The 26,479-nt window shown below is 40.6% G+C and overlaps 1 protein-coding gene across 3 annotated transcripts in view; it reads right to left on the bottom strand.

Moving 5' to 3' along the window:
• Window positions 1-4,190: 4,190 nt before the first annotated feature.
• Window positions 4,191-26,479, bottom strand: part of BVES (blood vessel epicardial substance) — a 42,618-nt gene continuing 20,329 nt past the window's right edge. For all 3 annotated transcript variants that reach the window (XM_065911433.1, XM_065911432.1, XM_065911434.1), the window contains 3 exons: window positions 23,166-23,333; window positions 22,089-22,230; window positions 4,191-4,609 (listed from right to left, as the gene is read on the bottom strand). In XM_065911433.1, the coding sequence (XP_065767505.1) occupies window positions 4,485-4,609; window positions 22,089-22,230; window positions 23,166-23,333 (435 nt within the window). In that variant the 3' untranslated portion in view covers window positions 4,191-4,484. The remainder of the gene's footprint in view (window positions 4,610-22,088; window positions 22,231-23,165; window positions 23,334-26,479) is intronic.

Here is a 26,479-nt window from a genome sequence, read left to right as displayed (position 1 = left end):
GCCACATTTGCTTCTGCTGGTCTGTTGTGCAAGAAGGCAGAGGGTGAAATCCTGAGCCACGGTGCTTCTTCCCCAGGAGCAGGCCCGGGGTCGGTCCTGCGATGTGGGGTCCTGCCTGTTTTGAGCAGCTGGACCAGGCAAATGGGGCAGAAAAGTAGAAAGCTTAGCTGTAAGCTGGGAAGATGGGAATCATCTTGTGACAGGATGACAAAGGAGGCTGGGAGAACCTGAAGGTCAGTGGGGATATATCTGCCCTTAGTAAATAGCAAGGAAAAAAATTTTTTTTTACAGTAGGAACTTGTTTTTTTGTTGCTGTTTTTTTAAAAATCCCAAATCCCAGACTCCTGATCTATACCATCCCCATCCCCACTTGGTAACTGTCAGTTTGTTGTCTATGTCTGTGAGTCTGTATGTTTCATCTGTGTATTTTAGACTCTACATATAAATATCATATATTTGTCTTATTCTGACTTCAGTTAGTATGATAATCTCTAGGTCCATCCACATTAAGGAAATATTGGTATAGTGTATTCATTCATATTTATTCATCACACACACACCCTTTAACAGAAAATTTTTTACATATTGGGAAGCTGTCAAGCTCATTGTGCCATCTTCAGCTCAGAAATCTGTATCCTTAGCCCCAATCCCTCCTCCGAGTTCCAGATTTTGACACCTCTCTGCTGTCCCAGAGGCCCCTCAAACTCAGCATGAAGAAAACAGTCTCTCCACTGAGACCTGGTCCTCACCAGGGAGCAACCAGCAGCAACTCCAGCTGGAGCTCTTTGACACTCTCCCCTCTCACCACCATCTCTGCTCCCACAAATCTGGACCCAAGTTCTGTCAATTTTAGCTCATGTTGGGTTGTACCCACACCCATCCACAGAAAACTCCTCATGGGCATAATGGGAAACTCTTAAGTCTCACAGCATGGGCTAGGTGAGGGGAAGCTGCCCCAAAGATGGGGCAGCTTGAAAGTCAGGGCTTAGAACCAGACATTAGGCCTGAATGACATGGCTTATCAGGCAAGAGAATTAACTCTTTAACTAGTGGTGTAAGACTCCCGGTCCAGCTGGGTCTCGTCCTGGCGCTGATCAGGGCAAGTTAATTAGGTGTCAAGGACCTACTACAAATGGCCAAGAGGTGGGCTTTCCAGTCCCCTTTTAACATCAAGCACAGGTGATGGAAGCAAATAATGAGTGCTTTTATGAACAGAAAGACTGCCCACCACAGAGCAGACCCAGGGGACATGTTCCGTCCCCTTCATGTGATTCCTTGTATTTGTGAACCTTACGAAAACTAGAAGTGAAGTTTCAAATACAGTGGATTAAAAATTTGAAATAAATGTATCCTCACATTGAAACTCTGGAGGCTTCTCAGTCACTGCATCCAGGCAGGACTGTCCACTGCCTCGTGGCCCACCCTTTTCATGACCAAAGGCAGCAAGATAGCAGGCCCCCAAAACTAAGGGGAGCTAACCCAGGAGCATGCCTCCTGCGTGTCTGCTCAGATTGCCTAAACCAGAGCAATTCCCGTAACCTCTGAAGTTCTTTCTTGGACCTTTGGGCATGGCATTAGAGAAACCAGCCACATATAAGAGAAATGAAATTTTTAAAAGTGTACATATTCCAAGTAAGAAGTTTATTTGATCAAATGACAAAATATGAAGATATTTTAAACTACAAAGCTCTATTCAGATAAAATGTAAATTTATTATAAAGTAAAATGATATCCATGTAAATGGCACCTCAAAGCAGAAAGAATGCAACTCCTATAAATACTATGCCTGTACAAAGTATTCACAAAATTCTCAGGTACTTTAAAACTATGTTGTAAGTATATTGGTAAAATCTGTAAATAGTGCTTAAAGTGGGTTTCTTAAACTTGCCCTACAATATGTCATGGGGGTCCTATAATGATCAGAGTGTCAGTGAGATGTGTTGTGAGTGTGAAACAACCTTGAGTTTGCTGCACAGTCCTATCCCGTCACATCCCAGGGAATTGGAATTGAGTGGGTGGGAATTTCTAATCACTCTAGTTGGGCATAATTAGAAAAAGGTTGTGAAACCAGGTTAAGAAAGAGGGAAGGGAGGGGAAACGTGGCAGAGTCCACGGTTTCTGCAGAGCAGCTTTACAAATGACCAGGAAAATGGATTTTAAAAATAGTAACTGAATCCTTGGAGCTGCACCCCAGGGTCTGGACCAGCCAGCAGGCCCAAGGGCTCGGCTGGATGCCACACACACTGGCATTAAATCCTCACCAGAGGGCAAGGTTGTCAGCTGGGTGCACCACGGACAGGGCTAAGAGTGTAGTTACCTAACTTTCTCTACTAAATATTTTTTCCAGCATTTAAGTGACTCTGCCTTTGAGGCTACACGATAGGACCTGGGGAGCAAGAATCAGCAGCTCCAAGTTACAAAATCAGAAAAGCTTCAGGCATGTGGAAGGAGAACCAGATGCGCAGAAGGTGGTGTCTCCCAGTGGGCACAGCACACTGTTGGCAGCAAAGCACAAAGGTACAAAATGATTAAAGTGAAATGAACCACAGGGAGAAACAGAAAAGATCCCAGGGAGCCAAGGCGGTAACTGAAAAATAATTGTATAGCACCCATTATTACTAATTTAAATCTATAAACATCATAGGGTTTGTGCTGTTATTTTATAAACACAATATTTATGAGAGCTTGCAGAATATTATAAATGCCATACATTCTGGTATAAATGTTGACTCCAGCTTCATACAAGGAACTTGATGTTACATTTCAACAGTGGATTTGGGGTGATAAATAGAGTAATTTTTATGGGCCATTTTCTGGACCTTGGTCACACAGCTAAGTGAAGGCCAAAAGACACAGGAAGCATTTTATTGGTCGCTTTGGCAACAAATGTGTTTTTTTTTTTAATCTACATGTTATACAAAGATACACTTGTGTCCATGAATCTATAAAAATCATCTGTAGGAGATCTTTTATGTTTTCTTATCTGCTTCTTTGCTATCAAGTCTAATGGGAGGGCTACTCAATGGCTTTGGCTCCTTCACTGTCATCCTTAGAGGGATGTATTTACAGTTTTGTTTCCTATTCAAGATAAGTGGCTTTTGAAGATTCCTAATCTTGAGATTATAACCTTCATTATCGATGGCAGTGACACACACAAACACATTTAAAAAGTAGATGACTTCATATCACCTAATTTTAGCAGTGTGCTTTTCCAGCACGACAGAAACTCGCCTCTAAACACATCCAGGTTGATCGTTAGAGATGCTCCCCTCTGCTGTCTAAGGGTGACTAAGTGAGACACGTCTGAAAATGGGTCAGGGTAAGAAAATCTCAAGGTTCTGTGGACTCGCAGAACGTTACAAACATGGCTTTTGTAGAATCTAAAATTGCTTTCTACTTAGACAAGGATGTAATATCTAATTACTCTGTTGAATGATTTTATAAATTAGTCCTATGCATGTATAAACTCAATGGCCTACATAGCGTCACTTCAATAGTTAAAGTGGTATTAACACCGTTATTTCATACACTTGATTCAGGCACTGAGAGAAAGTTCAAGCTGCTATATCTTAAGTCTTAAAGTCAAGGTAAAGTCATTCGCTCACCTTTGTTTCACTTCCCCAAAATAAAATCTTAATGTAGCAAACAGAAGAGACCACTATAGCAGAAAGTGAAATCAGCCTTTCTATGGTGAGGTTAACAAGCTGTTCATTTGATGAATGTGTTAGGAGCTGGATACCCAGTCTGTGGAATTTTTCTCAGTGAGTGATCAAGCATGTAAATTTGACTCAAGTGAAATTACTAAAATAGCTGGCTTTAAAAAATGAGTTTAGGAAAATGAAGTGACCCTGGGGTAGTTGAGTTTTATATCTTCTCTCATAGAAATCACCTCTTGGCAAAAGATGCTTTTGGCTCAGCTCACCTGAAAATAATTTCACATGCGACTTTTCTTGTTATTTAACATAATGGGTCTAACTCAGAGTTGGAGTACACAAGATGAAGTTAGTGGGGCATGATGGAGCACAGCCGTTCAGGGGGGCTTCCCTCAAGTGGGTGGCCTGGTGAAGGGCCACAGTCACACCGACCTGCTTGATGATTTAAGCAAATTTCCCACAGCAGAGGATAAACTGTCTGATGAAAGCAAACAACAACTTGGAAGATAAGTGAAGGCATTTGAAATGACAAAGCACTAAGATTTTTTTTTTAATTTAAGTGATAATATATCTAGAAAACACTGTGAAAATGTCTCTCTCAAAAATAGCACACGTTTTAGTCAGAAGGCTCAGTGAAACTAAAAGCTGACCAGTAAAAAGAGAAGGTAACCTTCCCATTTTTTAATCTCCCCCACTTTCCTACCCTTAGACTCTACCAAGCTGGGTGTATGAAAGCAGAAAAAAAATCTAAAAGCCGTGAAAAAGTGCTGGTATTTTTCAGGATCTCTCCAAGACCATTTCCCTCTTGGTAACTTGAATCCTCTCTTGGGATCAAGGCCACTGACGAACTTTAAATGTATTTGATGATGCAGGTTCAAAGACCTCATCGTCATCTTCCACCCCTTCTTCTATTGGTTTCATCCTGGCCGAGGCTCGCTGGTGTGGGGATGGCACATCTGTCAAAGACACAGAAAGGAAAACCACTTAATGTACAGTCTGCCCCAATGCTGGCATGATGTATCAGTGAAAAGCTCCAACTGGAAAATAAAACTCTGGGAAGCTATAGCTGGCACCAGGAATGCAGTGTCCCTAATACTGCATCTTTTTTTAAATTTAATTTTTTTAATTTTATTTATTTTTAATTGGGGAATAATTGCTCCACAGTGTTGTGTTGGTTTCTGCCATACATCAACATTAAATTGAATTTTTATTTTACATTGGGGTATAGTTGATTTACAATGCTATATTTCAGGTGTTCAATGAAGTGATTCAGTTATACATACATCTACCCTATCTCAAATTCTTTTCCCATATAGGTTATTACAGAATATTGAGTAAAGTTCCCTGTGCTATACTGTAGTCCTTGTTGATTATTTTATATGTAGTAGTGTGTACATGTAGAGGTTTCTTTGATGGCTCAGCAAGTAAAAATCTGCCTGAAATGCAGGAGAGGCAGGTTTGATCCCTGAGTTGGGAAGATCCCCTGGAACAGGAAGTGGCAGCCCACTCCAGTATTCTTACCTGAAACATCCCACAAACAGAGGAGGCTGGTGGGCTACAGTCCAAAGAGTTGCAAAGAGCCGGACATGACCGAAGCCACTGAACTCAAGTGTGTATATGTTAATCCCAAACTATTTATCCCTCCTCCCCCCACCTTTCCCCTTTGGTAATCATGTTTGTTTTCAAAGTCTGTGAGTTGTTTCTGCTTTGAAAGTAAGTTCATTTATATCTTTTTTTTTAGACTTCACACATGCTATGATATGATATTTGGTTTACTTCACTTAGTATGAAAATCTCTAGGTCCCTCCATGTTGCTGCGTGTGTGTGTGCTAAGTCGAGTCAGTCTTGTCTAACTCTTTGCAACCCTATGGGCACCACCAGGCTTCTCTGTCCAGGGGATTCTCCAGGCGAGAACACTGGAATGGGTTGCCATGCCCTCTTCCAGGGGATCTTACAGACCCAGGGATTAAACCCGCATCTCTTACATTTCCTGCATTGGCAGATGGGCTCTTTACCACTGGTGCCACCTGGGAAGCCCGGCAAATGGCATTCATTCATTCTTTTTTATGGCTGAGTAATATTCTGTTGTATATATGTGCCACATATTCTTTATCCATTCCTCTGTTGATGGACATTTCATTGCTTCCTCATCTTAGCTATTGTGAATAGTGATGCAGTGAATACTGGGGTGTATGTATCTTTTTGAATTATGGTATTCTTTGGATGTATATACCCAAAAGTGAAATTGCAGCATCATATAGTAGCTCTGTTTTCAGCTTAAGGAAACTATATACTGATTTTCATAGTGACCGCACCAATTTACATCCCCACCAACAGTGTATTAGGGTTCCCTGTTCTCCACACCCTTTCCGGCATTTATTATTTGTGGACTTTTTGATCATGGCCATTCTGACTGGTGTGAGATGATACTTCATAGTTCTGATTTCATTTGTCTGATAATTAGTGATATTGAGCATCTTTTCACGTGGCTTTTGGCCATCTGCATGTCTTCTTTGGAGAAGTGTCTGTTGAAATCTTCTGCCCATTTTTAAAGTTATTCGTTTAATAGTGAGCTGCATGAGCTGTTTATATGTTTGAGATTAATTCCTTGTTGGTTGCACCATTTGCAAATATTTTCTCCTATTCTCTAGTTTGTCTTTTCATTTTGTTTATAGCTTCCTTTGCTGTGCAAAAGCTTTTAAGTTTAATTAGGTCTCTGTTGTTTATTTTGTTCTCTGGAGCAGATGGATTCAAAAATATATTGCTGTGATTTGTGTCAAAGTGTGCCCTGTGATGTTTTCCTCTGGGAGTTTTATAGTATTCATTCTTAAATGTAGGTCTCTAATCCATTTTTAGTTTATTTTAGATGTTAGAGAATGTTCTAATTTCATTCTTTTACATGTAGCTGTCTAATTTTCCCAGCACCACTTATTGAAGAAACAGTCTCTTTTCCATTGTATAGTTTTGCCTCCTTTGTCATAGATTAATGGGTTTATTTCTGGGTTTCCTACCCTCTTCTATTGATGTATATTTCTGTTTTTGTGTGTATGTGTGCAGCAGTACAACACTGTTTTAATTACTGTAGCTTTGTAATATAGTGTGAAGTCAGAGAGACTGATTCCTTCAGCTCCATTTTTAAGCTTGCTTTGCCTTCTTGGGTTCTTTTGTGTTTTCATAAAATTCTTTGTTCTAGTTCTGTGAAAAATGCCATTGGTATTTTGATGGGAATTGCATTGAATCTGTAGATTGCCTTGGGTAGTATAGTCATTTTAACAATATTGATTCTTCTAATCCAAGAACGCAGTATATCTTTCTATCCGTTTATGTCATCTTCAATTTCTTTCATTAACGTCTTAATAGTTTTCAGAGTACAGGTCTTTCATCTTCTTGGGTAAGTTTATTCCTAGGTATTTCATTCTTTTTGATGTGATGATAAATGAGATTGTTTTCTTAATTTCTCATTCTGATCTATATTTTTTAGTGTATAAAAATGCAACAGATTTCTGTGTATTAATTTTGTATCCTACAACTTTACCGAATTCATTGATGAGCTCTAGTATTGTTTTCTGGTAGCATCTTTAGGATTTTCTATGTATAGTATCATGTTATCAGCAGACAGTCACAGCTTTACTTCTTCTTTTCCGATTTGGATCCCTTTTACTTCTTCTCTGATTTCTGTGCATGCCAAATCATTTTTGGCAAGACCAAATATCAGGGACCTTTTGGCATGGACCAAATGTCTCCATGGATATTCCTGAAAGGACCAAATATGACCAAGTATCAAGGACCTTTTGGCATGAACCAAATGCCTTTTGATCATTTTAGACAGCACTGCATGGTCCTATAAACATCAAGGACCTTAGCATGGACCAGATGTCTTATAGACCAATGTTCTGCAAGGCAGCAAAGTCAAGGAGCCATTGTTCATGAGGACAGATGTAGAGAGGATGTCACTGCAGGTGCGTGGATGGTATGAGCTTCTCAAACACATGCAGTTTCCAGTGGTTTGCCCCAAAGTCTGCTTAGGACTCAGAATGCACATTCCTACATTAATATCATAGATGGTAATTTAGTCCCTTGAAGGCAGATTTAACTCCTACTTTCCCTAAGGAATGGTTCTACTCTGAAACTATAGCACCTCCACCATCTGGAACATCACCCAAAAGAATATTTCTTGCCACCAACTGTCCAGTCACTCCCTGGATTTACAGGGGGAGAGGGAGACAGAGGAGGAGGTGGCAAGGAGGAGAATCCAGGCATGCAGGAAGGAAGAGCTGGATGAAGCAAATATAACCCAGAAAAGCAGCAAAGGCTCTTATATCAAAGAAACCAAATAAACAACCCATTCATTCTGTCTGTCCTTCATTCATTCATGCATTCACCAAATGCTAACTGAGCATCTACTATAATGGACACCACGCTTGATGAAGTAAAAAACACTGTCTAAAAGTAAGAGTAGAAGTTATTATAAATGAGTGCCTAGGCTTCTCAAGGTGCCTACTATTATAGCACACACAAACTCCCTCCTATATAGTTCCCACGTTCTGTGTCAGGCTCCACTTCATGACGGTCTCCCTTGGCCCCACCCAGGCTTGTGCCATATTCTTGCTCTGCCCTCCAGCAGTGCGAGGTCAGTTAGCAATCAATATATCAGCAAATGCTGAACTCAGGCTAAGTGCAATGTTGATGAAGGAGGAACAATGGGAGAAGTCTGACTTTTCAAATACTTGCTCTACAGCAAAGAACGGGTAGTGAGCTCTTATGAAGACACAAAAAGTCAATAAAAAATTTATCAGGATCAGCTCTTAATCCCTAGCCAGAGGCAGCTGTGTACCCCACGCACAGGGGTGGGGGTGCAGAGCACAGTGGCCAAGACCAGAGGCTCAGGAAACACTTCCAAGGTTCAGATCCCTGCCGCGCTGCTTCCTGGCTGTGTGACCTGTCCTCCACTGCTAAACCTCTCTAGGCCTGTTTCCATCTTTGTGGAAAGGAGACTTTCACAGGACCTGCCTCATGGGGTGGTTCAGGGGATTAAACAAAATAATCATGGAATGTGCTGGGCACGTAGAAAATGTTGCTGTCATTTTTTTTCAAGATATATATATATATTATTTATTTCAACTTTATTCACTTGGATAAAAAGTGTACATTGCTTATTTTAGATAGAATTTTGAGATCAGGATAAAGATACTTGGGAAAGTGACTTTTGGAGACCTTGTGTGTTCCTTCCATTGACAGCTTCAGAATCAATCGCCATTGTTAGAACATCAATATATCATCAAAGAAGGATTCATTTACATATAAATTATTTTCACTTAAGTCTCTTTGGCATATATAACATTTACCACTGTTTTCCAGTTAGAGATTCATATAACACCATTACATAAACATTAACATTTTTTCGTTAATTTTATTGAAGTATAGTTGATGTACAATACTATAAGTTACAAGTGTACAATATAGTGATTTACAATTTTAAAGGTTATATTCCACTTATAGTTATTATAAAATATTAGCTATATTCCTGTTATACAATATATCTTTTTATTTATACATAGTAGTTTGTACCTCTTAATTCCCTATCTCTATATTGTCCCTCCCCCTTCCCTCACCCCACTAGTAACCACTAGTTTGTTTTCTATAAGTCTGTTTCTTTTTTGTTATATTTACTAGTCCACTGTAATTTTTTAGATTCCATACAGAAGTGATATCATACAGTATTTGTCTTTCTCTGTGTGACTTATTTCACTTTAGCATAATACCTTTCAAGTCTACTCATGTTGTTGCAAATAGCAACATTTCATTCTTTTTTATGGCTGAGTTTTTTTCAGGGGGACAAGGGGAAGCAAAAAGCTACATACAGTAACTGCCATTTATTATTAACTATATAGTCATCTTGGAAGATGCCATGATCCACAGCTACATCTTTCAACATAAAAGATCATAATTATACAGTGCGGAGCTGGACTTGGGCAGAGCTAGTGTGTTTGTCATATATAAATGGAAATTGTTCACTTTCAAACATTTGCAGTTAGTTAAAATACTGAGTTTACGGGGAGACAACTACTGATGTAACTGGTAGAAAATTAGCTTCTATTAAAATAGTCTAGAAACACAATTCTGCCTCTGAGCACAGCATGGGAGAATCTCTCAGACATATTCTTTTTATCCTTTTTCACACAGGTTACAGAAGACATACCAAACATAACCTGGAACTTGCATGTGAATTATTCAAATAGCAATGTAATCTATCTGTGTGACCTTGGGCAGGGTACTTCACTTCTCTGTGCCCCAATTTCTCTATCCGTAAAATAAGTCATAATAGTGGCATCTATTTCATATGGTTGTTAAGAGGATTACATGACTCAAACTTGTTAAATTCTTATATCTGTGCCTAGGATATCATAATCCCTTTGTAAATATAAGTCAGTAAAATGACTTAATAATATGGCCTTAGGAGAGCAATGGGCTAAATCATTAGAAAACTTGTTAAAATTCATCATCGCTCATAGGCATAGCAAATAAAAGAAATGAGACTTGTGCTCAAATAGCATTTTGTGTTGCTCAATGTAACAGTGCAGCAAAATTGTCTATTATTTTTTTAAGAAAAACAATAGCCATGACTTCCATCATATTTGTAGCCTCAAGTTATGATTGAATCTCATGAAATATTAACTTAGGCTGAGTATCTGCAATCAGACAAACCCTCAGAACAAGCAAAATGGCATGGCTAAGAGCATTATGCCAAATCAATTATGCAGAGCATCCAGACGTACGAAGATGTACGATATACGTAACACGAACATGCCCAGTGCATTTTGGCTGGGGAAGTGGGGAGAACTGGTCTGTAGATTTTAAGCCCATCTATCAAACTAGAGAACTAAATGTATAGAACTATCAAACCAAAGGCATGGGACTCCAGGTCCTATAGTAACCTGAAGTAGTTATCCACGTTGGGGCCAAAACTGTTATCTGCCCCTTTAGCTACCTCACCAATCACTGCCTTTTTTCTGTTGAGAGAGAATGAAGAGAGGAACCAATACAAGTAGAAATGACCTAGAGAAACTCTGGGAGAACGTTTAGCTTCTCTATTGTCAATTGAAAAGAAATGCACAACTAAAAGTTGAGAACTGTTTTATCTGGCAGAGAAAACTGAGGACTTAAGCCCAGCACATACTCTCTCAGATATCTCTGAGAGGCTGGTCCCAAGAGGGAAGGGAGGGGCTTGGATATATAGGATTTTTTGCAACAAAGACCAGGTAGTCAGAATATCAAAAGATTACTGTTAATTAGAGAAAACCAGGCATCTCAAGTAATTTAGCACTTTTCTATGTATGAGAAGACGCGGGAGCTGTGCAAGCGTGTGCAAGCTGACGGGCACCTCTGCTGTCTGGGGCCAGCGTCCTCTGCTTTTTCATCCTGAGTCTCCTCAGGCTTTGTGATCAGGGTGGCTCCAGTGGTTGACTGCTATACGGCAGGCATCCTGTTTGAATCTTGAGTCCCCTCAGGGCTCACCATCAGGGTGGTTGTAGTGAGATGACTTGAAGACTGCAATATCTTTTCTTTACTGATACAACAGGGAGCATTTTTTTTTCATTGATGCGTGCTCAATCAAGAATGCTGGAGAGGGTTGCTATGCCCTACTCCAGGGGATCTTCCCGCCCCAGGGATTGAACCCACATCTCTCTTGTCTCCTGCATTGGCAGGCAGATTCTTTACCACCATTCTGTGAAAGAATTTATTCTGTTCCCACTCTATTTGCCCAAGAAAGGAAGAACTGTAGTCTTAGGATGTAACATTAAACAGTAAAGGAAGAGTTACTTCCAGTCCTGGGGTGACACCCAGGGGTGCCCTTCCCTTCTGGCCAAGCTCTGGCAAACTCGCAGTGCCCCAAATCCAGTCCAGTGTTTTCCTCTTCTCCTCTTGCTTTTCTCTCCTCGTGAACTGGCTTCTCCACTCTCCGCTCCACCCACCAAATTCTTCTCCACCCTGCAAGGTGAGCCTCAAAGCCCTACCTCCTTCATTTGTAGTCTTCCCTAATTCCCTGTCTGGGGAGATTCTGTTTTCCGCTGAAAGACAAGTACTTGCATCCCCACCTTACTAGAAAACAGGTGTCTTGTGGGCTGTCATCACAGGCTTTTCCCTCCTGCAGCCTCTCTGAAGTACCACATGTAGCTACGTCCTTGACAACTTAGTACATGAGAAAAACCTCTTTCCAAAATTCTGCATGGGGCCTTCCTTGAGGATATGGGGACCCCACACAACCACACCTGGAACTGATGGGTCAAGTCCAAGTCCTGCCAGCGGGCCACCACCAGTGGCCCTCAAATGCCCTCAGGTCTCAGTTCACAGCAAGACCTCACTGCAAAAAGTGGCTGTTATCACTGCCTTCTCTACTACATGCCTTGAGGGAAATCACTTTCACATCACTGATGACTCAACAGTGCTTACAGCCCAGGCGGGAGTACCGTCCCTCCAAGTCAGCATCAGTGAGGCGCATCAGTCCTGTCACCTGCTACAGAGTTTGCATCCAGTCGGCCTAGAGAATCCCCAAGGGGACTATTACACTGTGCAAGAGGCTAGGTTAAATGTTAGGGAAATAAAAGCAAACCAAACCTAGTTTCTGCCTCTATCTTACTTCTCAGAAACTCCACTGTATAACAGAGGAGCAATTCATCCTCACAGCATCCATATCAGTATTTCTACTTTATACTCAAAGGCTAAAGCAGAGACAACCTGGACATCTAAGAAAGAAGAATAGCTGGGAGATGATGTGGATGAACCCCATTCCCACCAGAGAGGGAACCAGTGAGAAACAGAACTGGCCAGGATAAAGCAGGAGACGCTGACAGCCCAGCAAGACTGACAGCTAATGATTTTTTTCCCCCCGCACGGAGAAGACTAAATTCAGGCTCTGTGGTGCATTAGACCCCACAAGTCCCCTCATCCCAGTTCCCACCACGGTGCATGTTGCTGTTTTCTCCATCGAGCAGACCGATGCGCTGGAAGGTGACAGGAATGAAGTCTGACTTTACAGATGCCAGAAGCCGCCAGAGCCAGCAGGCTGTCTGACCCCCGAGAGGAATCGGAGTCTGAGAGAGCCCACTCTTTGTCTCAACTTCAGGTGGCCCGGCTTCTGTACCACTCAGAGCCAAGGACGACATTCATCTGGCGCTACCTGGGGACTGGCCATGGCCACAGCCAGGAGCTTCCTGGAGAAGGAGCTCACCGACCCTGACCTGGGCTTCTGTGCCCTCTGCAGAACCACTGGTTCAGTGCAAAAACTCCGAGGCCATCACCATGCTGCCAGAAATCATTTTTGTCCACTAATCAAAACCCAATTTGGAGTGTGAACAACAAAAGAATATCCTGCTTCAAGGGGACTAGTTATATTTCAAAAATGGAACGTTAATAAAAATTTTTTCTACAAGCTTGCCCAGTTTTTTTCTAAACTTGTGCACCGATACATCATGAGAACTTTGCCCAGAAGGCCCAATACCTCCCTTAAGTGTGAGAGCATGAGGAGAGAACAGAGGGAGAAATTGAGCTTATCTTTAGCCAAGTGCATTTTCAAATTACTTTTGCCTCCCGAGGACAGGACTATGAGCTTCATGACCTCTGTATAATGCTTCACTTTTCACTTATTCCAAATTCTGGAGGGGCAAATAATTCCATCTCCATGAAATTTTTAGGAAACTGATATTTATCCTTCTTTTAAAGCCACTTCTACAGTTGAGAGACAGAAGTGGTTTAACTGTATCTTTGATATGTATTATAATCAAGAAGAGATAACTAGCATTATTTTTGGCTTTTAGCTACCAATATCATCCAACTAGCCCTGGCTACCAATTAACACAATTTATACTAAAAGTAAATAAAACGAATATCTTAGACTAAACTTCAATCCAGACTTATCAGGTGTGAACTTGTTAAATAGCTACATCAAGAGTTACTTTTGCTTGGGGGATGTTTCATATTGTACCAGGTAGCAAAAAAAGAAAATTCTGCCAAGAAGGCATATACTTGCTTCCATAGATAGCAAGACCTGGAGAACACACAGCCAGCAGAGCAGAACTGACTCTGAGCTGTGTGCCAGTTCGGTGTGTTAGGTGGGAAAGAGAATGGGAGCACCAGGTAGCTATCCTATGGGTTAGAGAGTAAAACTAAAAAACACGGGCTCTGAGCAAATGCAGAAGACAGACTTAGAGGAATAGCGCTGAACCAAACAGTGGACACCTCTACTCAGGCCAGACCACAGGAAGACACCCACAGGCGGCTCTGGATCCAGGAAGCAGTCTCTTCTCAGCACACCTGTTTAGACAGCAGCTTGTGCTGGATCCCAGCCGAGAAGAAAAGGAGCTGGCAATGAAGACACCCCTTGTGTCCTTGAGGGTTGTTGCCGGCAGGGGCAAACCAGCCAGGCGCCTCCACCGAGGATGGGCCCAGGGTGCCCTGCCGGGCCTTGTACCTTGAAGTCCCGAATTAAACACAGGAAGCCTTTTTATACACAGACCCAGGGGATCTTACATAACCATCCGTCCAAACTCGGCTATAAGTGCTAAAAAATTAGGTAGGAGAGATGCCCTTTGACAGAACTCTATCCTTATTGAGCTTATTTCTATTTTGGTGTGCTTCTGATTACACGAGGGCCTGAGGGCTTCTCCTCGCAGGAGAAAGTAAACAGACATAGTTGTTCCTATTAAATCCAGAGTGAAGGTCACACTTGTTCCAGAGAATGAGTAAGTGACCTCAAGTTTGATCTTTAAGTAAGCAAAGGACCATGGTATGAAGTTTGTCAAGCGACTTCTCTCTCTGCTTCAGAAATTTTAACAAGGAATGACACTTTTATAAACTCTCCAGTATAATTGTGGTAAGATGTTTTTCCCCTTTCCTTTGTTAACTTTGATGACATTTTCTTCATTCCTTTCAAAGTGTTCTTTTATTATGTTTAACCATCTGGCCAACTGCTTTAACAAGTAATTAAAAACCTTACAGGGGTTTAGAATTTTAATTAGATTATACATTTTTTGATGTATGAGAATGGGGAAAAATGTAATGGCTTTTTTGCTAGAAAAGGATTATCATCCCCTTTATGCCTTTGCCTTATGTATATTATAAGACTTTTGTAAATTTAAAAAATGTGTTTTTCATTGAGGTCGTAAGATTATTTCAGATTGTAGAAACTGAGTTTGGATGGAAGTTTTCTGAACAATAATGCTGAAGAGTAGGTGTGCCTTTAGACCTAATTTCCTTAAAGGGACCACTGAGGGACTCAGCAAAGAATTATACAAATTATGGCAAATGGGGAGGATGAGGAGGTTAGTGGCTCTCATGAGGAGGTTCTCAGATCAATTCCTGGCTTCTCAGATGGGTGGTCGGGGCCCTGAGATGCCCGGGCAACACGTGTGAGTAGCCAAGGAATAGCCTGAGTCCTCTCCTGCCCTAAAGAGAAAGCTTTAGGATTGCAGAGCTGGTGGATAAGCTCAGGGGAACAGGGAAGGCAGTTCAAGGAGGGCAGCTGTGCCGCAGAGCCAGAGAATCACCAGTTTGGGGTGAGGTAGGAGGTGGGAGGCCCCATGAGGAAGGTCGGAGACAAAGGGGACATGGAGCTGATGGCCCGGGAGAATGAGGATGTGAGACCAAAAAGATAAGGATAAGGAAAAAGAGGTCACCAGAGATACCCATGAAAAAAAAAAGCACTAGGAAAAGGCATGACTCAAATGCCAAATAACTACTCAGACTTTAAGAAGAAATGAAATGATTCCCCCAAAACAAAAAGCAACTAGCAGATACTGGGTATCTGATGAATAAGATGGTCCTGACAGCAAGGCATAAAAAAAAACTTTAGAGGAAAAAATGAGAGGCATGGCCGGAAGTAAACTACCATGGCATTATTTATATGTGTTTTTACAAAAGAAGAATCCACTTGAACTTACCAGGAACAGTCTCCTTTGAACAGATCAGGAATCATGATGACATTTGAACCCAAAGAAAGCAATATAGTCATAGCCCACTATTAAATTCTGAATAAAGCGTAATGTCAATATTAGTTATTTGCTTCAAATAAATAAAGGAAGCCATGGATGAAGCAAGGAAGACCTAACTGCAGTTGGCAGAGAGAATAATCATATTTAATACCTTTTAACTGTACATTTAAAAAATGGATAAGATGGGTAATTTGTGTGTTACATGTAATTTACCACATTAAAAAACAATTCAGCAGAAACCAACACAACATTGTGAAGCAATTTTCCTCCAATTAAAAAAGCATAAAAGCTTCTGCACAGCAAAAGGAACTATAAACAAGATGAAAAGACAACACTCAGAATGGGAGAAAATAATTGCAAAGGAAACAACTGACAAAGGATTAATCTCCAAAACATTTAAGTAGCTCATGTAGCTCCACATCAGAAAAACAGCCCAATCAAAAAATGGGCAGAAGACCTAAACAGACACTTCTCCAACGAAGACAACAGATGGACAATAAACACACACAAAAAGATGCTCAATATCGCTCATTATCAGAGAAATGCAAATCAAAACTACAATGAGGTATCATCTCACACCAATTGGAATGGCCATAATCAAAAAGTCTACAACAAATGCTGGAGAGGGTGTGGAGAAAAGGGAACCCTCTTGCACTTTTGGTGGGAATGTAAATTGATACAGCCAATAGGGAGAACAGTATGGAGATTCCTTAAAAAACTAGGAATAAAACTATCACATGATGGAGCAATCCAGCTACTGGGCATATACCCCGAGAACCCACAATTCAAAAAGACACATGTACCCACCCCAATGTTTGCTGCAGCACTATTTACAATAGCTAGGACATAAAAGCAACCTAGATGTCCAACGACAGATGAGTGGATAAAGAAGATGTGGTACATACATACAGTGGAATATAACTCAGTCATAAAAAGGAACGAACTTGAGTCAGTTGTAGTGAGTTGGATGAACCTGAGTGTGTTATACAGAGTGAAGTAAGTCAGAAAGAAAGAAATATTGTGTATTAATGCATATTTATATGGAATCTAGAAAAATGGTACTGATGAACCTATTTGCAGGGGAGGAATGGAGATGCGGGACATGGAGAATGGACTTGTGGACCCAGTGCAGGAAAGAGGGGGTGGGATGAATTGAATAAGTAGCATCAACATATGGACACTACCATGTGTAAGATAGCTGTTGAGAAATTTCTGTAGAACACAGGGAGCCCAGCCTGGTGCCCCCCGATAACCTAGGGGGGTGGGGTGGGGTGAGGGGAGGCTCAAGAGGGAGGAGATATATATATATATATATATATATATATATAATGTTGACGAATTTGCATTGTTGTACGGCAGAAACCATCACAATGTTGTAAAGCAGTTTTCCTCCAATTAAAAAATAAATAAGAATAAAAGAAGGAATAGAAATACGTTCTCAATCTTGATTGTTGAAAAGTTAAACAAGAGACAGGAGTTTGAAGGTAGAAGGGGAAAGAATAAGTAACTATAGGTAAGCTAATGTCCTCATCTTTAGAAGTGCTTCAGAGAGAACAAGAAATGGAGGTTTATATGTACTATTTAATGTTACAAATGTAAACAATAAAGGGATAAAAACTAGTCATATTTTATACTGAGCAGCAGCAGGAAGGGAAGTTAAAAGTGAGCTAAGTCAGGTTAGAAGATAAAGGTTAGGAGGATAAATCAATAAATAACAGCACACTACTTAGCATTTTGGACAAAATTGTTCCAGTATGATTGCTCTTAAAGAGTGGTTAGGTTGGAAGGGGTCATTTCTTTTCACTGAAAAAATTTTTTTTATTATTTGATAACTGTATATTAAGTTGATAATTTTATTAAAGACTGAAAGTACACAACCCAATAAAATCCTTTTACAGTCATTTTACAGATGAGAAAATGCTGGGTGAGGAGAGAGGCCATTTAAAGGACTGGTGAGGGCTGCGGCCCTGGAGACGGTCCCCCAAGCAGAAGGAGCTTGTGCGCTAAGGTCCCAGAGGAGATGAATGGCATACTTCTTGCCATGAAAAGGGGGAAATACAACACTTACCTTGTGAAAGTAAGCGACGATGAAATGAGAACATGTATGACAGTGGTCAGGATGTGTCAGTGGCTGAAACAGGGGCTGAATATTCCCAAACAAGTTTACACTCATGCATGGGTATTTGTAAGGTTAAAGGCAAAGCAAGACCTTGGAACCAATTCAGTATTTCTTCGTTTCAGGGCTGGCGAGCGGTCCTGACCAGGTTATTTAACCTCCCTAAGCTGCACTCTACTCATCTTCAAAGTGGGGGCGCTGCTTTTCACTGGCCCTTCTGGTGGTTCTGAGAACAGTTCTTAGGCTCATCTCCGGGTCCCTGCTGCTTTTCCACCTCTCCCTATAATCCTGTTTGTAAGCCTACAGTTGTTCACAGGGGAAACAAAATACAAATTGGATTGAAAAGATTATTTCATGAAACTCAGAAGATGGAATTGGCTTTCTGTATATTTCCAGATAAAGAAATATAAGAGCTGAGGGAAACCCATTATGTCATATAAGCTGCCTAGTCACAGCAGACAAGAATACCAACCAGATGCAAATGAACTCAGCTTAGCACAGATCTATACCCCTAGACTGGGCTTCCCTGGTGACTCAGATGGTAAAGAATCCACCTGCAATGCAGGAGACCTGGGTTTGATCCCTGGGTTGGGAAGATCCCCTGGAGAAGGGAACGGCTATCCACTCCAGTATACCAGCCTGGAGAATTCCATGAACTACAGTCCATGGGGTCCCAAAGAGGTGGATACGACTGAACGACTTTCATTTTCACTTTTCCCTAGGTCATATGAAATTAGTAGACCATCCAGAGCTCCTCCTTGACATTAATAACAACAAAAATACTTTAAAAGGCTTTTTTTTAAAAAAATAAAATAAAATAAATAAATAAATAAAAGGCTTTTTTGGTCAGGAAGAAATATCTCTTAACTATTTCATAGTCTGTTAAAGAAATCATAAATTTTAACTGTAGTTTCTGAAAAGCATGGTTTAAGTTAGCAAAATCTTTCAAAGATGAGTTCTAACAGACTGGATCACCTACACTGACTCAGGATTTTTGAGAAACAAACCAAACAATAGGTTATTTCACTCCAATTAACTAAAATAAAGTTCTCAACTTTCAAAGAAACATCATCTGTCCACCTGTTGCCAGGACAATGCCTGTGCTCAGCACCACTCATGATGGAACTGCCAAGGACAGGCGGTCTGCACGCGTGTTTTATATACTACACGTAGGGAGCTAAACCTGTAAGGAGGGGAGGACAGATGACAGGCACCTTGATGAGCTCCTTGGTCCAGGAGCAGAGACCAGAAAGCTTACATCCATACAAGGGCATTAAATCCTCACACATCCTGGACACCCTGTCTCACAATCACACTTCCAAACATGGGACCCAAGCAAATGAAGCAACGGGAAAGCAACGAAGAATTAAACAGCTTTAAGAGCCGCGTTGTGGTTCTGCCATCACGGTCTTTCCTCAGCCGTGAGAGGCAGTGACTCAAACACCAGCTGCTCCTTCAGTCTCCCCGAGTGAGGAGGAGCCAGCAGCACCCATGTGCATGTGAGAAAGAAAGAAAGCAGCCTCTCTATCGTGGCCAGAGGTTGGGGGAGCCATCTGTTAGCACTGCGTCGTCCAGTGAGAGCTAAGATACCTCTCTGCCATGCAGACTGCAGTGAAGATTAAATGTGATTATGTTTAGAGAGTACCTGAAAAAATAATAACTGATATTGTCAAAAAACCTGTGTTCCCTTCTTTCCACTAGCACTCATGAAGCGGATACTTACTGTTGCTGAGTTCAGCTGCTCTGGCTGCCCCCCGTGTGTACATCAAAAACGCAGACTAGTCAGAGCTTAGGCATTTGTTTTGGGGACCTCGCATGCTCCAAGTGCGCTGTAGTCCTAAGGGATTGGTTTTGTATTCTCTGTTTTACAAGGAATGTAAATTGGATAAGTTGATGCCCTATTGATGGGTTGGGCAAAAGAGAAACAAAAACAGCCTTCCGTAGTTCTGGGACAAAACCTAAGTAAGAGAAAATAAGAACTAACCAATTTTTAATGAGTCACATGGTAGGATGAATAATTCATAATTAATATCAGTGTTGTGCCCAAATACTAATGTCTTCCATTAAGCTGCAGAGGTGAAGCTGAGAAGCTCAGAATGAGGACTGTTAGAAGGAAGCAGGGGTGAACGTCCATTTGCTGTGCAATTCACACACACACACACGCACACACTCAAAGCTATGCTTATATGTGGCTCTATGCATTTACATCATAACGTGTAAGAGCTTGTATAATAAACCTGAGGCTAAAGCATATATTTAGTAATTAAATGAACAACATAAGCAGGCTGTACACATTTTCAGTACAGCAAAGCGCACTGAACGAGGGGACTGAGAAGGAAAGCTGCCACCCCATCCCCCAGGGCTGCCTGCCTCTTCAGACATGGAAGTTTCCATTACCCATGCAAGAAACAGCCACCTGGATTAAACTCACAATTCACTACAAGGAAGAGGGAAGGAAACAGACCAGGAATTGTGCCCTGACAATCTGAAATGACAGCTCATGTCAGATTAGAAAGGTCATACAATTTATTCCAAGTCATACAACTAATAATTATTAGAGCAAGGACCCAGGTCTATATGCACAAGATGTGTGATCTATCCACAAAATACCTGGAAATTTAGGCTTCTGGAGGCAAGTATAGCACAGATGTTAATCTTGAAAAAATGTTCTCATTCTGTTTAAACAACATACCCTAGAGAAGGTTTCCTTTTCTAAAATGTTAAAATGTCCAAAGGACTTCCCTGGTGGCTCAGATGGTAAAGAATTTGCCTGCAATGCAGGAGAACCAGGTTTGATCCCTGGATTGGGAAGATCCCTTGGAGAAGGAAATGGCAACCCAATCCAGTATTCTTGCCTGGAGAATCACCATGGACAGAGGAGCCTGGTGGGCTACAGTTCATAGGGTCACAAAGAGTCGGACATGAATGAGCAACTAACACTTTCACTTTCAAAATGTCCAAAAGCTTTAGATTATACAATAAAACACTACAGAAAAACCAAGCTGATTTTAAGAAAATGAACGACCATCCCATATACTGCTTGTTCTCAGGGCTTCCTCAGAAATACTGCAGAACTATAAAAACTACAAAAAAAAAAAAAAAAAAAAGCCATTCTACAGGAAGAATAATCACATACAATATTTCAGTGTAATTCCCCTTCTGCTGGCCTTTCTTAGAAATCACTGTACAAGTAATTAAGATGGGTCCATTGGAAAATGCTTATTAATGACCACCAAACTGTTTCACAGAGGCAGATAATACATCTGACATGCTAGTAGATTCAGAGTTTGGTCAACCTCAGTTGTACTTTCGAAAAGTTACTTTGGAATAAAATGTAGCCATTTCCAGGTTCTCATTTGCATTATTTCTGAAATCTCCTTTAGACCCATAATGCATTTCTCTGCCTAGTCTTTGTTTTGGCACTTACACCAATTACATGGCCTTGTCAATTCCAGCAATCCTGTGCAATACTTAGAATCCTTAATCCATTTTCTCTAAAGCATCCAAAGTTACAATATCATTTACATGCATGTTTAGGATTGCTGAATGTGTATCTGGATGTTCTTAAAAGTTACTTTGGTTTTACATATGACTGCAAAGATGAATAGTTTTTTGTTCATGCAGTGAGAGAATCTGCCTGTCTGCTAGTTCCCATGAATTGGTTCAACATTCTTTCACCACAATTACTGGAATAATTCTTATTATAAAATAATTTTAAGTATTAACATTAAGCATCTCTTGAAATAATTCTGTTTCATCTTATTAACCTCAACATCTGTGTCATTAGTACTATTTAAAATGTTTTAAAGCAATCTAAGCTATAGCAGAATCTTGAAAAACGTGTCTTTTGGTGGGAGTGTGAATGAGGTGACTCACAGTGGAGCTGAGTGGCCTCCTTCATCTTAGGGAAAGTTCTGTTAACTGATCACCTGTTAACTCTGGGTGGTTACATTGAGATAACCAGCTGGCAGTATAACCTCCAGCTGTTGCTTCCTACCATTTTAAACACTGGGTGTAGTTTCCACAAAAATTGTGAAAACAAAAAGACCATGCCCAGAAAGCCGTATAGACTGTTTCATCCTATTCCACTCAATAGTTTGAGAAAAGTATATGGCAAAACAAGTGGACAACTTCTGAAATAGAAATAAGAGTTCTAGAGTTAGATTTTAACTGATGGGCAATAGAGGAAAAAAGCTAGAAAAAGTGATTATTTTTATTGTTACCTTGAGGTTGTCAAATAATTTCAACTTCAAAAGTTACTTTTCTGATCAAAGTTGTCACTTGTCCTTTTCTAGCAACATCCATCAGAATCCCAGGGTGGGGATAACTTACGAAGAGAGGATACACTGGAGGTGCCCCGAAGAAACTGGTGTAAGCCGTCTTCGTCTTCGCTGGAGCTGACTATGCTGTTCCTCATTTCCAGCATGGACAACTGAGTGCAAAGGCTGAGCTGGTGATCCAACTTTTTGATCTTCTGTAAAGCAAAGTTTTAAGATTTCTGAGCGCTATGGGGCTTAGATCATAGCTTTCCTGTAAGTAGCATTTACTTTTCCTTGAAATAAGGAACTGTTGGTACATAGTGCCAAATAAAGAGGAGCTATAATTTTTTATTATAAGCTATTACTGCAAATACATTATAAAAATTTAATATACTCACTGGACTATTTATTAATCTGCAAAATGCTAAGCACCAACCTAATTTGATAACTGCCTAGACAAGATAACTTGAAGAGTGCCCACACCCATACTCATAGTCCCTGGGGAACAGTGCTTATGGAAACAATGTTTTGCAAGTTCTCTTCTGTAATCACTTAAACTTCTTTCTCAGCAAATGTGGGGAAATGAAGATCAAATTGCAAATTGTTGAAGATCCATACAGCTCTGAAATGCCTAACTGAATGGCCACAGGCTTCCATTCCTATACCTCTCTTGTTGTTTATGGGCTTTCTGGAAAGGGACCTGATCAGTAGGATGTGCAAGGCTGGAAGACACGGGGTTAAAATGCCAACCTCCTGCTTGCTGGGGCTGACCAGCATTTATGGGTCTGCCCTGCCTTTCCTGGCCGACACACATCGTCCTTAGTCCTCCGGTTCACTTACCATTTTTCTTTAGATTCCTTGAAAGACATTTTATGAAGGGGACAGCACATCCTCACTACACATGAGGTGTCTGACATGCGCAGACACCTCACTAGGTCATGGGAAATATAATAATTACATGGTATTTCCTCATTCTTGAGAAATGATCCCCTGAAGTGTCTCTCAATTATAAGCATCCCCACTTCATTTAACATAGAACTAATTCATGATTAGTTAATGAAAATTCAGGAAACTATACACTGCATAAAGGAGGAATACCTCACTCTACATATGTATTTAACAAAGTAAAAGGACTCAGAAAAATACGTACTTTATCATTTAAGGTGGGATCATTCAATGAGTAGAGCTTGTTTGTAATGTCTTTTCCTATAAGATACCTAAATATTTCATACAGAAAAGGCTCTGATTCCAGAAAGTAAGTTAATCTTTCTCTTGACCAGCATAAAAATCTGCAATTATCATCTGCAATAATGGTGACCTGCCAAAGAAACAGAAAGAAAAATGTATATGAATTATGATGTCAGTAACTTGGGGCAAGGGAAGAGTGGAATAATTTAGTGGATATTATTATAGCAATGTTTTATCATATTAGTTAAAATAAGACTTATAAACATAAGCTTCTATAAATATAACATTATGTTTAAAATCAAGCAGTCTTCCCAGTGTACAGTAAAGAACCCTCCTGCAGTGCAGGAGACATAAGAGACGCAGGTTCAATCCCTGGGTCGGGAAGATCCCCTGGAGGAGGGCATGGCAGCCCACTCCAGCATTTTTGCCTGGAGAATCCACATGGACAGAGGAGTCTGGTGGGCTATGGTCCATAAGGTCACAAGAAGTCAGACATGACCAGAGCAGCTGAGCACACAATCTGTAGACTAAGTGAAAATAAAGTCTTCCAGTTTTGTTGTTCTGTTTTGTGAGCTCTGGTGATAGAAGACTGGCCTCCATGTCAATAGCACTGCTAGAGTGTACCAGACTGATGTCCCAATTGGACATTCAATATGGCCAAATATTTCTTTACACCTGGATTATTATACTGGAGGATGAAAAAAGGAACTCATGTGAATTGATTTTACCCAGATGGTCACTGATGAATAAGGCTAGTAGGGGTCCCTTTTTTTGTTCCTTCTGTCATAGGTATTTTTTGTGTGTGAACTACCAAGGGTAGCACAATGGGGACACACACAGAGATGCTCCAGCTAGCTCAGAACTGGGAAACCACACTCTTTGCCTCAGTGTCATTACATAAGGAAGTGGGCGAGCATTTTAATTGCACCGTGCAGAGCTCAAGTGTTCCTTAAAGAAATCCCCTCTCCAGAACGAGGAGCTCAGTGTGAGGACGCCCTTCCTCACACGCAGGTCCCTCCATCAGCTTCACACGGCATGCCTATCACTGGACGCCAGCTCATCCGCGGTCCATTCTCTCTCCTGGGCACCCTGAGGGCAGGGCTGTGCATCTTCATACTAAGTGCCTGGCTTCCAACACAGCGTGTTGCTCACTGCAGATTTACTGATGAAGGCGTTAAGAGATGAACACACATACTACTGAAGGCACAACATGTTTTTATATCTTTAACATTAAACCCAATGCCTTTCCAAGTGGGAGATTAATACAAGTTTTCAAAATGAACATGAAGTCATATCTGGGCTCAGAGCAAATGTTTCCAGAGGAGCTCTTTACCCTTTGTTAGTCAGAAAACTAAATGTATTTCAGATGACAAGACAGGTTTTCTCTCTACTAGGAGAGAAAACAGAAAACCCAGCTTCTCTCCTTGTGTCAGTGGCTGAAATCTGATCCTTGGTAATTCAGAGGGTTTGACTACAAAAGACGAGTCAGTGTTCCCAGGAAAATAAAACTGTACTTATTTATTATGTTAAATAATATTAAAATACTATATTAAATAATAAATCTGCCAAACCAAACACATTGGCATTTAAGAAATGCATCAGCAGCTCTGTGGTTCCATAAAACACTAAATTTCATTTATTCTTTCAACATATATTGTTAGGCTGGTAGTTTATGCCAGACCCAGTTCAATGCACTGAGGTTATCATGGTGAACAAGAAAGACAAGATCCTTGCCCTGTGATGCTTACATTAATGGAGGAAGCTGATAATAAATGTGACAACCTCAGGTGGCAGTAAGTGTTTTGACAAACCACAGGACAGGGGAAAATGGAAGAGAATGACTAGGAAATTCCAGGTACACATAATGCCCTTCCTTTAAGAATGTATTGTATTTTGAAACATTTAACATGCTTTTATATCTATCATGTAAGCAGATCCTTAAAACTACCTTTGAGATAAGACAGATAATATTCTTCTTCATTTTCCAGATGCCAAATAAGCACCAAAAAATTTACATATGGACACATGTTAATGAACAGTGGAGTGAGCGCTTCTGACTTCCAGCCCAGACATGTTTTCCCACCAGGTGGGAAATCCTATATGTACTAGATTCATCAAGACAATCACCGAGAAAGCCATTTGGTGAAGTGAGCACAAGGCTGACTCGCCATCAAGAATCCTCCGTGTAAAGAACAACTGAACATAGTGTCATAAAGCCTACATTCTAGTGGAGGAAGCTGGTAATAAGTAAGGATATGTGACCAAGGACAAAAAGATTTATAGGAAGAGAAGTATAAGATCAAGAGATATAGAAGCCTGTCCTTAGGAGTTCCTAGAAATAGTAGGAGATGGGTATGTAAACAAAAGGCGACTGAATAATATTCTTGAGGATGAATATTTTTAGAGAAGGTGAGCATGGGGCACTCAGGATGACCCAGTCCTGCACCCAAGCACTGAAGAAAGGGTTAGGAGAGTTGAAGTCCCTTCATTCTGCAAAGGTGTCATCCATGCCTTTGGAAGATACAATTCATGCACGGTGGGGGAAGAAGTAAAGGAGAAGTTGGAAATCATCCAGGAAAAGAAGAAGCCATTGCACAGGTGATGTATTGCACATGCATTTAACTTTTTTCCATCAATTTTAATAAGCTCAAGTTTTCCATGAGGCAAAAATACTTTTAATGATTTTATAGTTTGCTTAGAACCATTGCTTAGAACTATTTTCAAAAATTGAAGTTTAGTTGATTTGGTGTTTCAGGTATATAGCAGAAGGATTTGTTTATACATACATACATACATACATACATACATATATACATATATGTATATATATATATATCCTTTTTCAGGTTATTTTTCATTATAGGTTATTATAAGCTTGAATACAGTTCCTTGTGGCATCAGATCAGGAAAGGAGTATATCAAGGTTGTATATTGTCACCCTGCTTATTTAACTCAGAGTACATCAAGCAAATGTTGGACTGGATGAAGCACAACCTGGAATCAAGATTGCCTGGAGAAATGATATCAGATATGCAGATGACACCACCTTTATGGCAGAAAGTGAAGAAGAACTAAAGAGCATCTTGATGAAAGTGAAAGAGAAAAGTGAAAAAGTTGGCTTAAAACTCAACATTCAGAAAACTAAAATCATGGCATCTGGTCCCATCACTCCATGGCAAATAGGTGGGGAAACAGTGACAGACTTTATTTGGGGGGGCTCCAAAATCACTGCAGATGGTGACTGCAGCCATGAAAGTAAGACACTTGGTCCTTGGA

The sequence above is a fragment of the Muntiacus reevesi genome, chromosome 19 (genome assembly GCF_963930625.1).
Source record: "Muntiacus reevesi chromosome 19, mMunRee1.1, whole genome shotgun sequence".
Taxonomy (NCBI): domain Eukaryota; kingdom Metazoa; phylum Chordata; class Mammalia; order Artiodactyla; family Cervidae; genus Muntiacus; species Muntiacus reevesi.
Note: the sequence above shows the minus strand (reverse complement) of the source record. Positions and strands in the feature narration are given on the sequence as shown.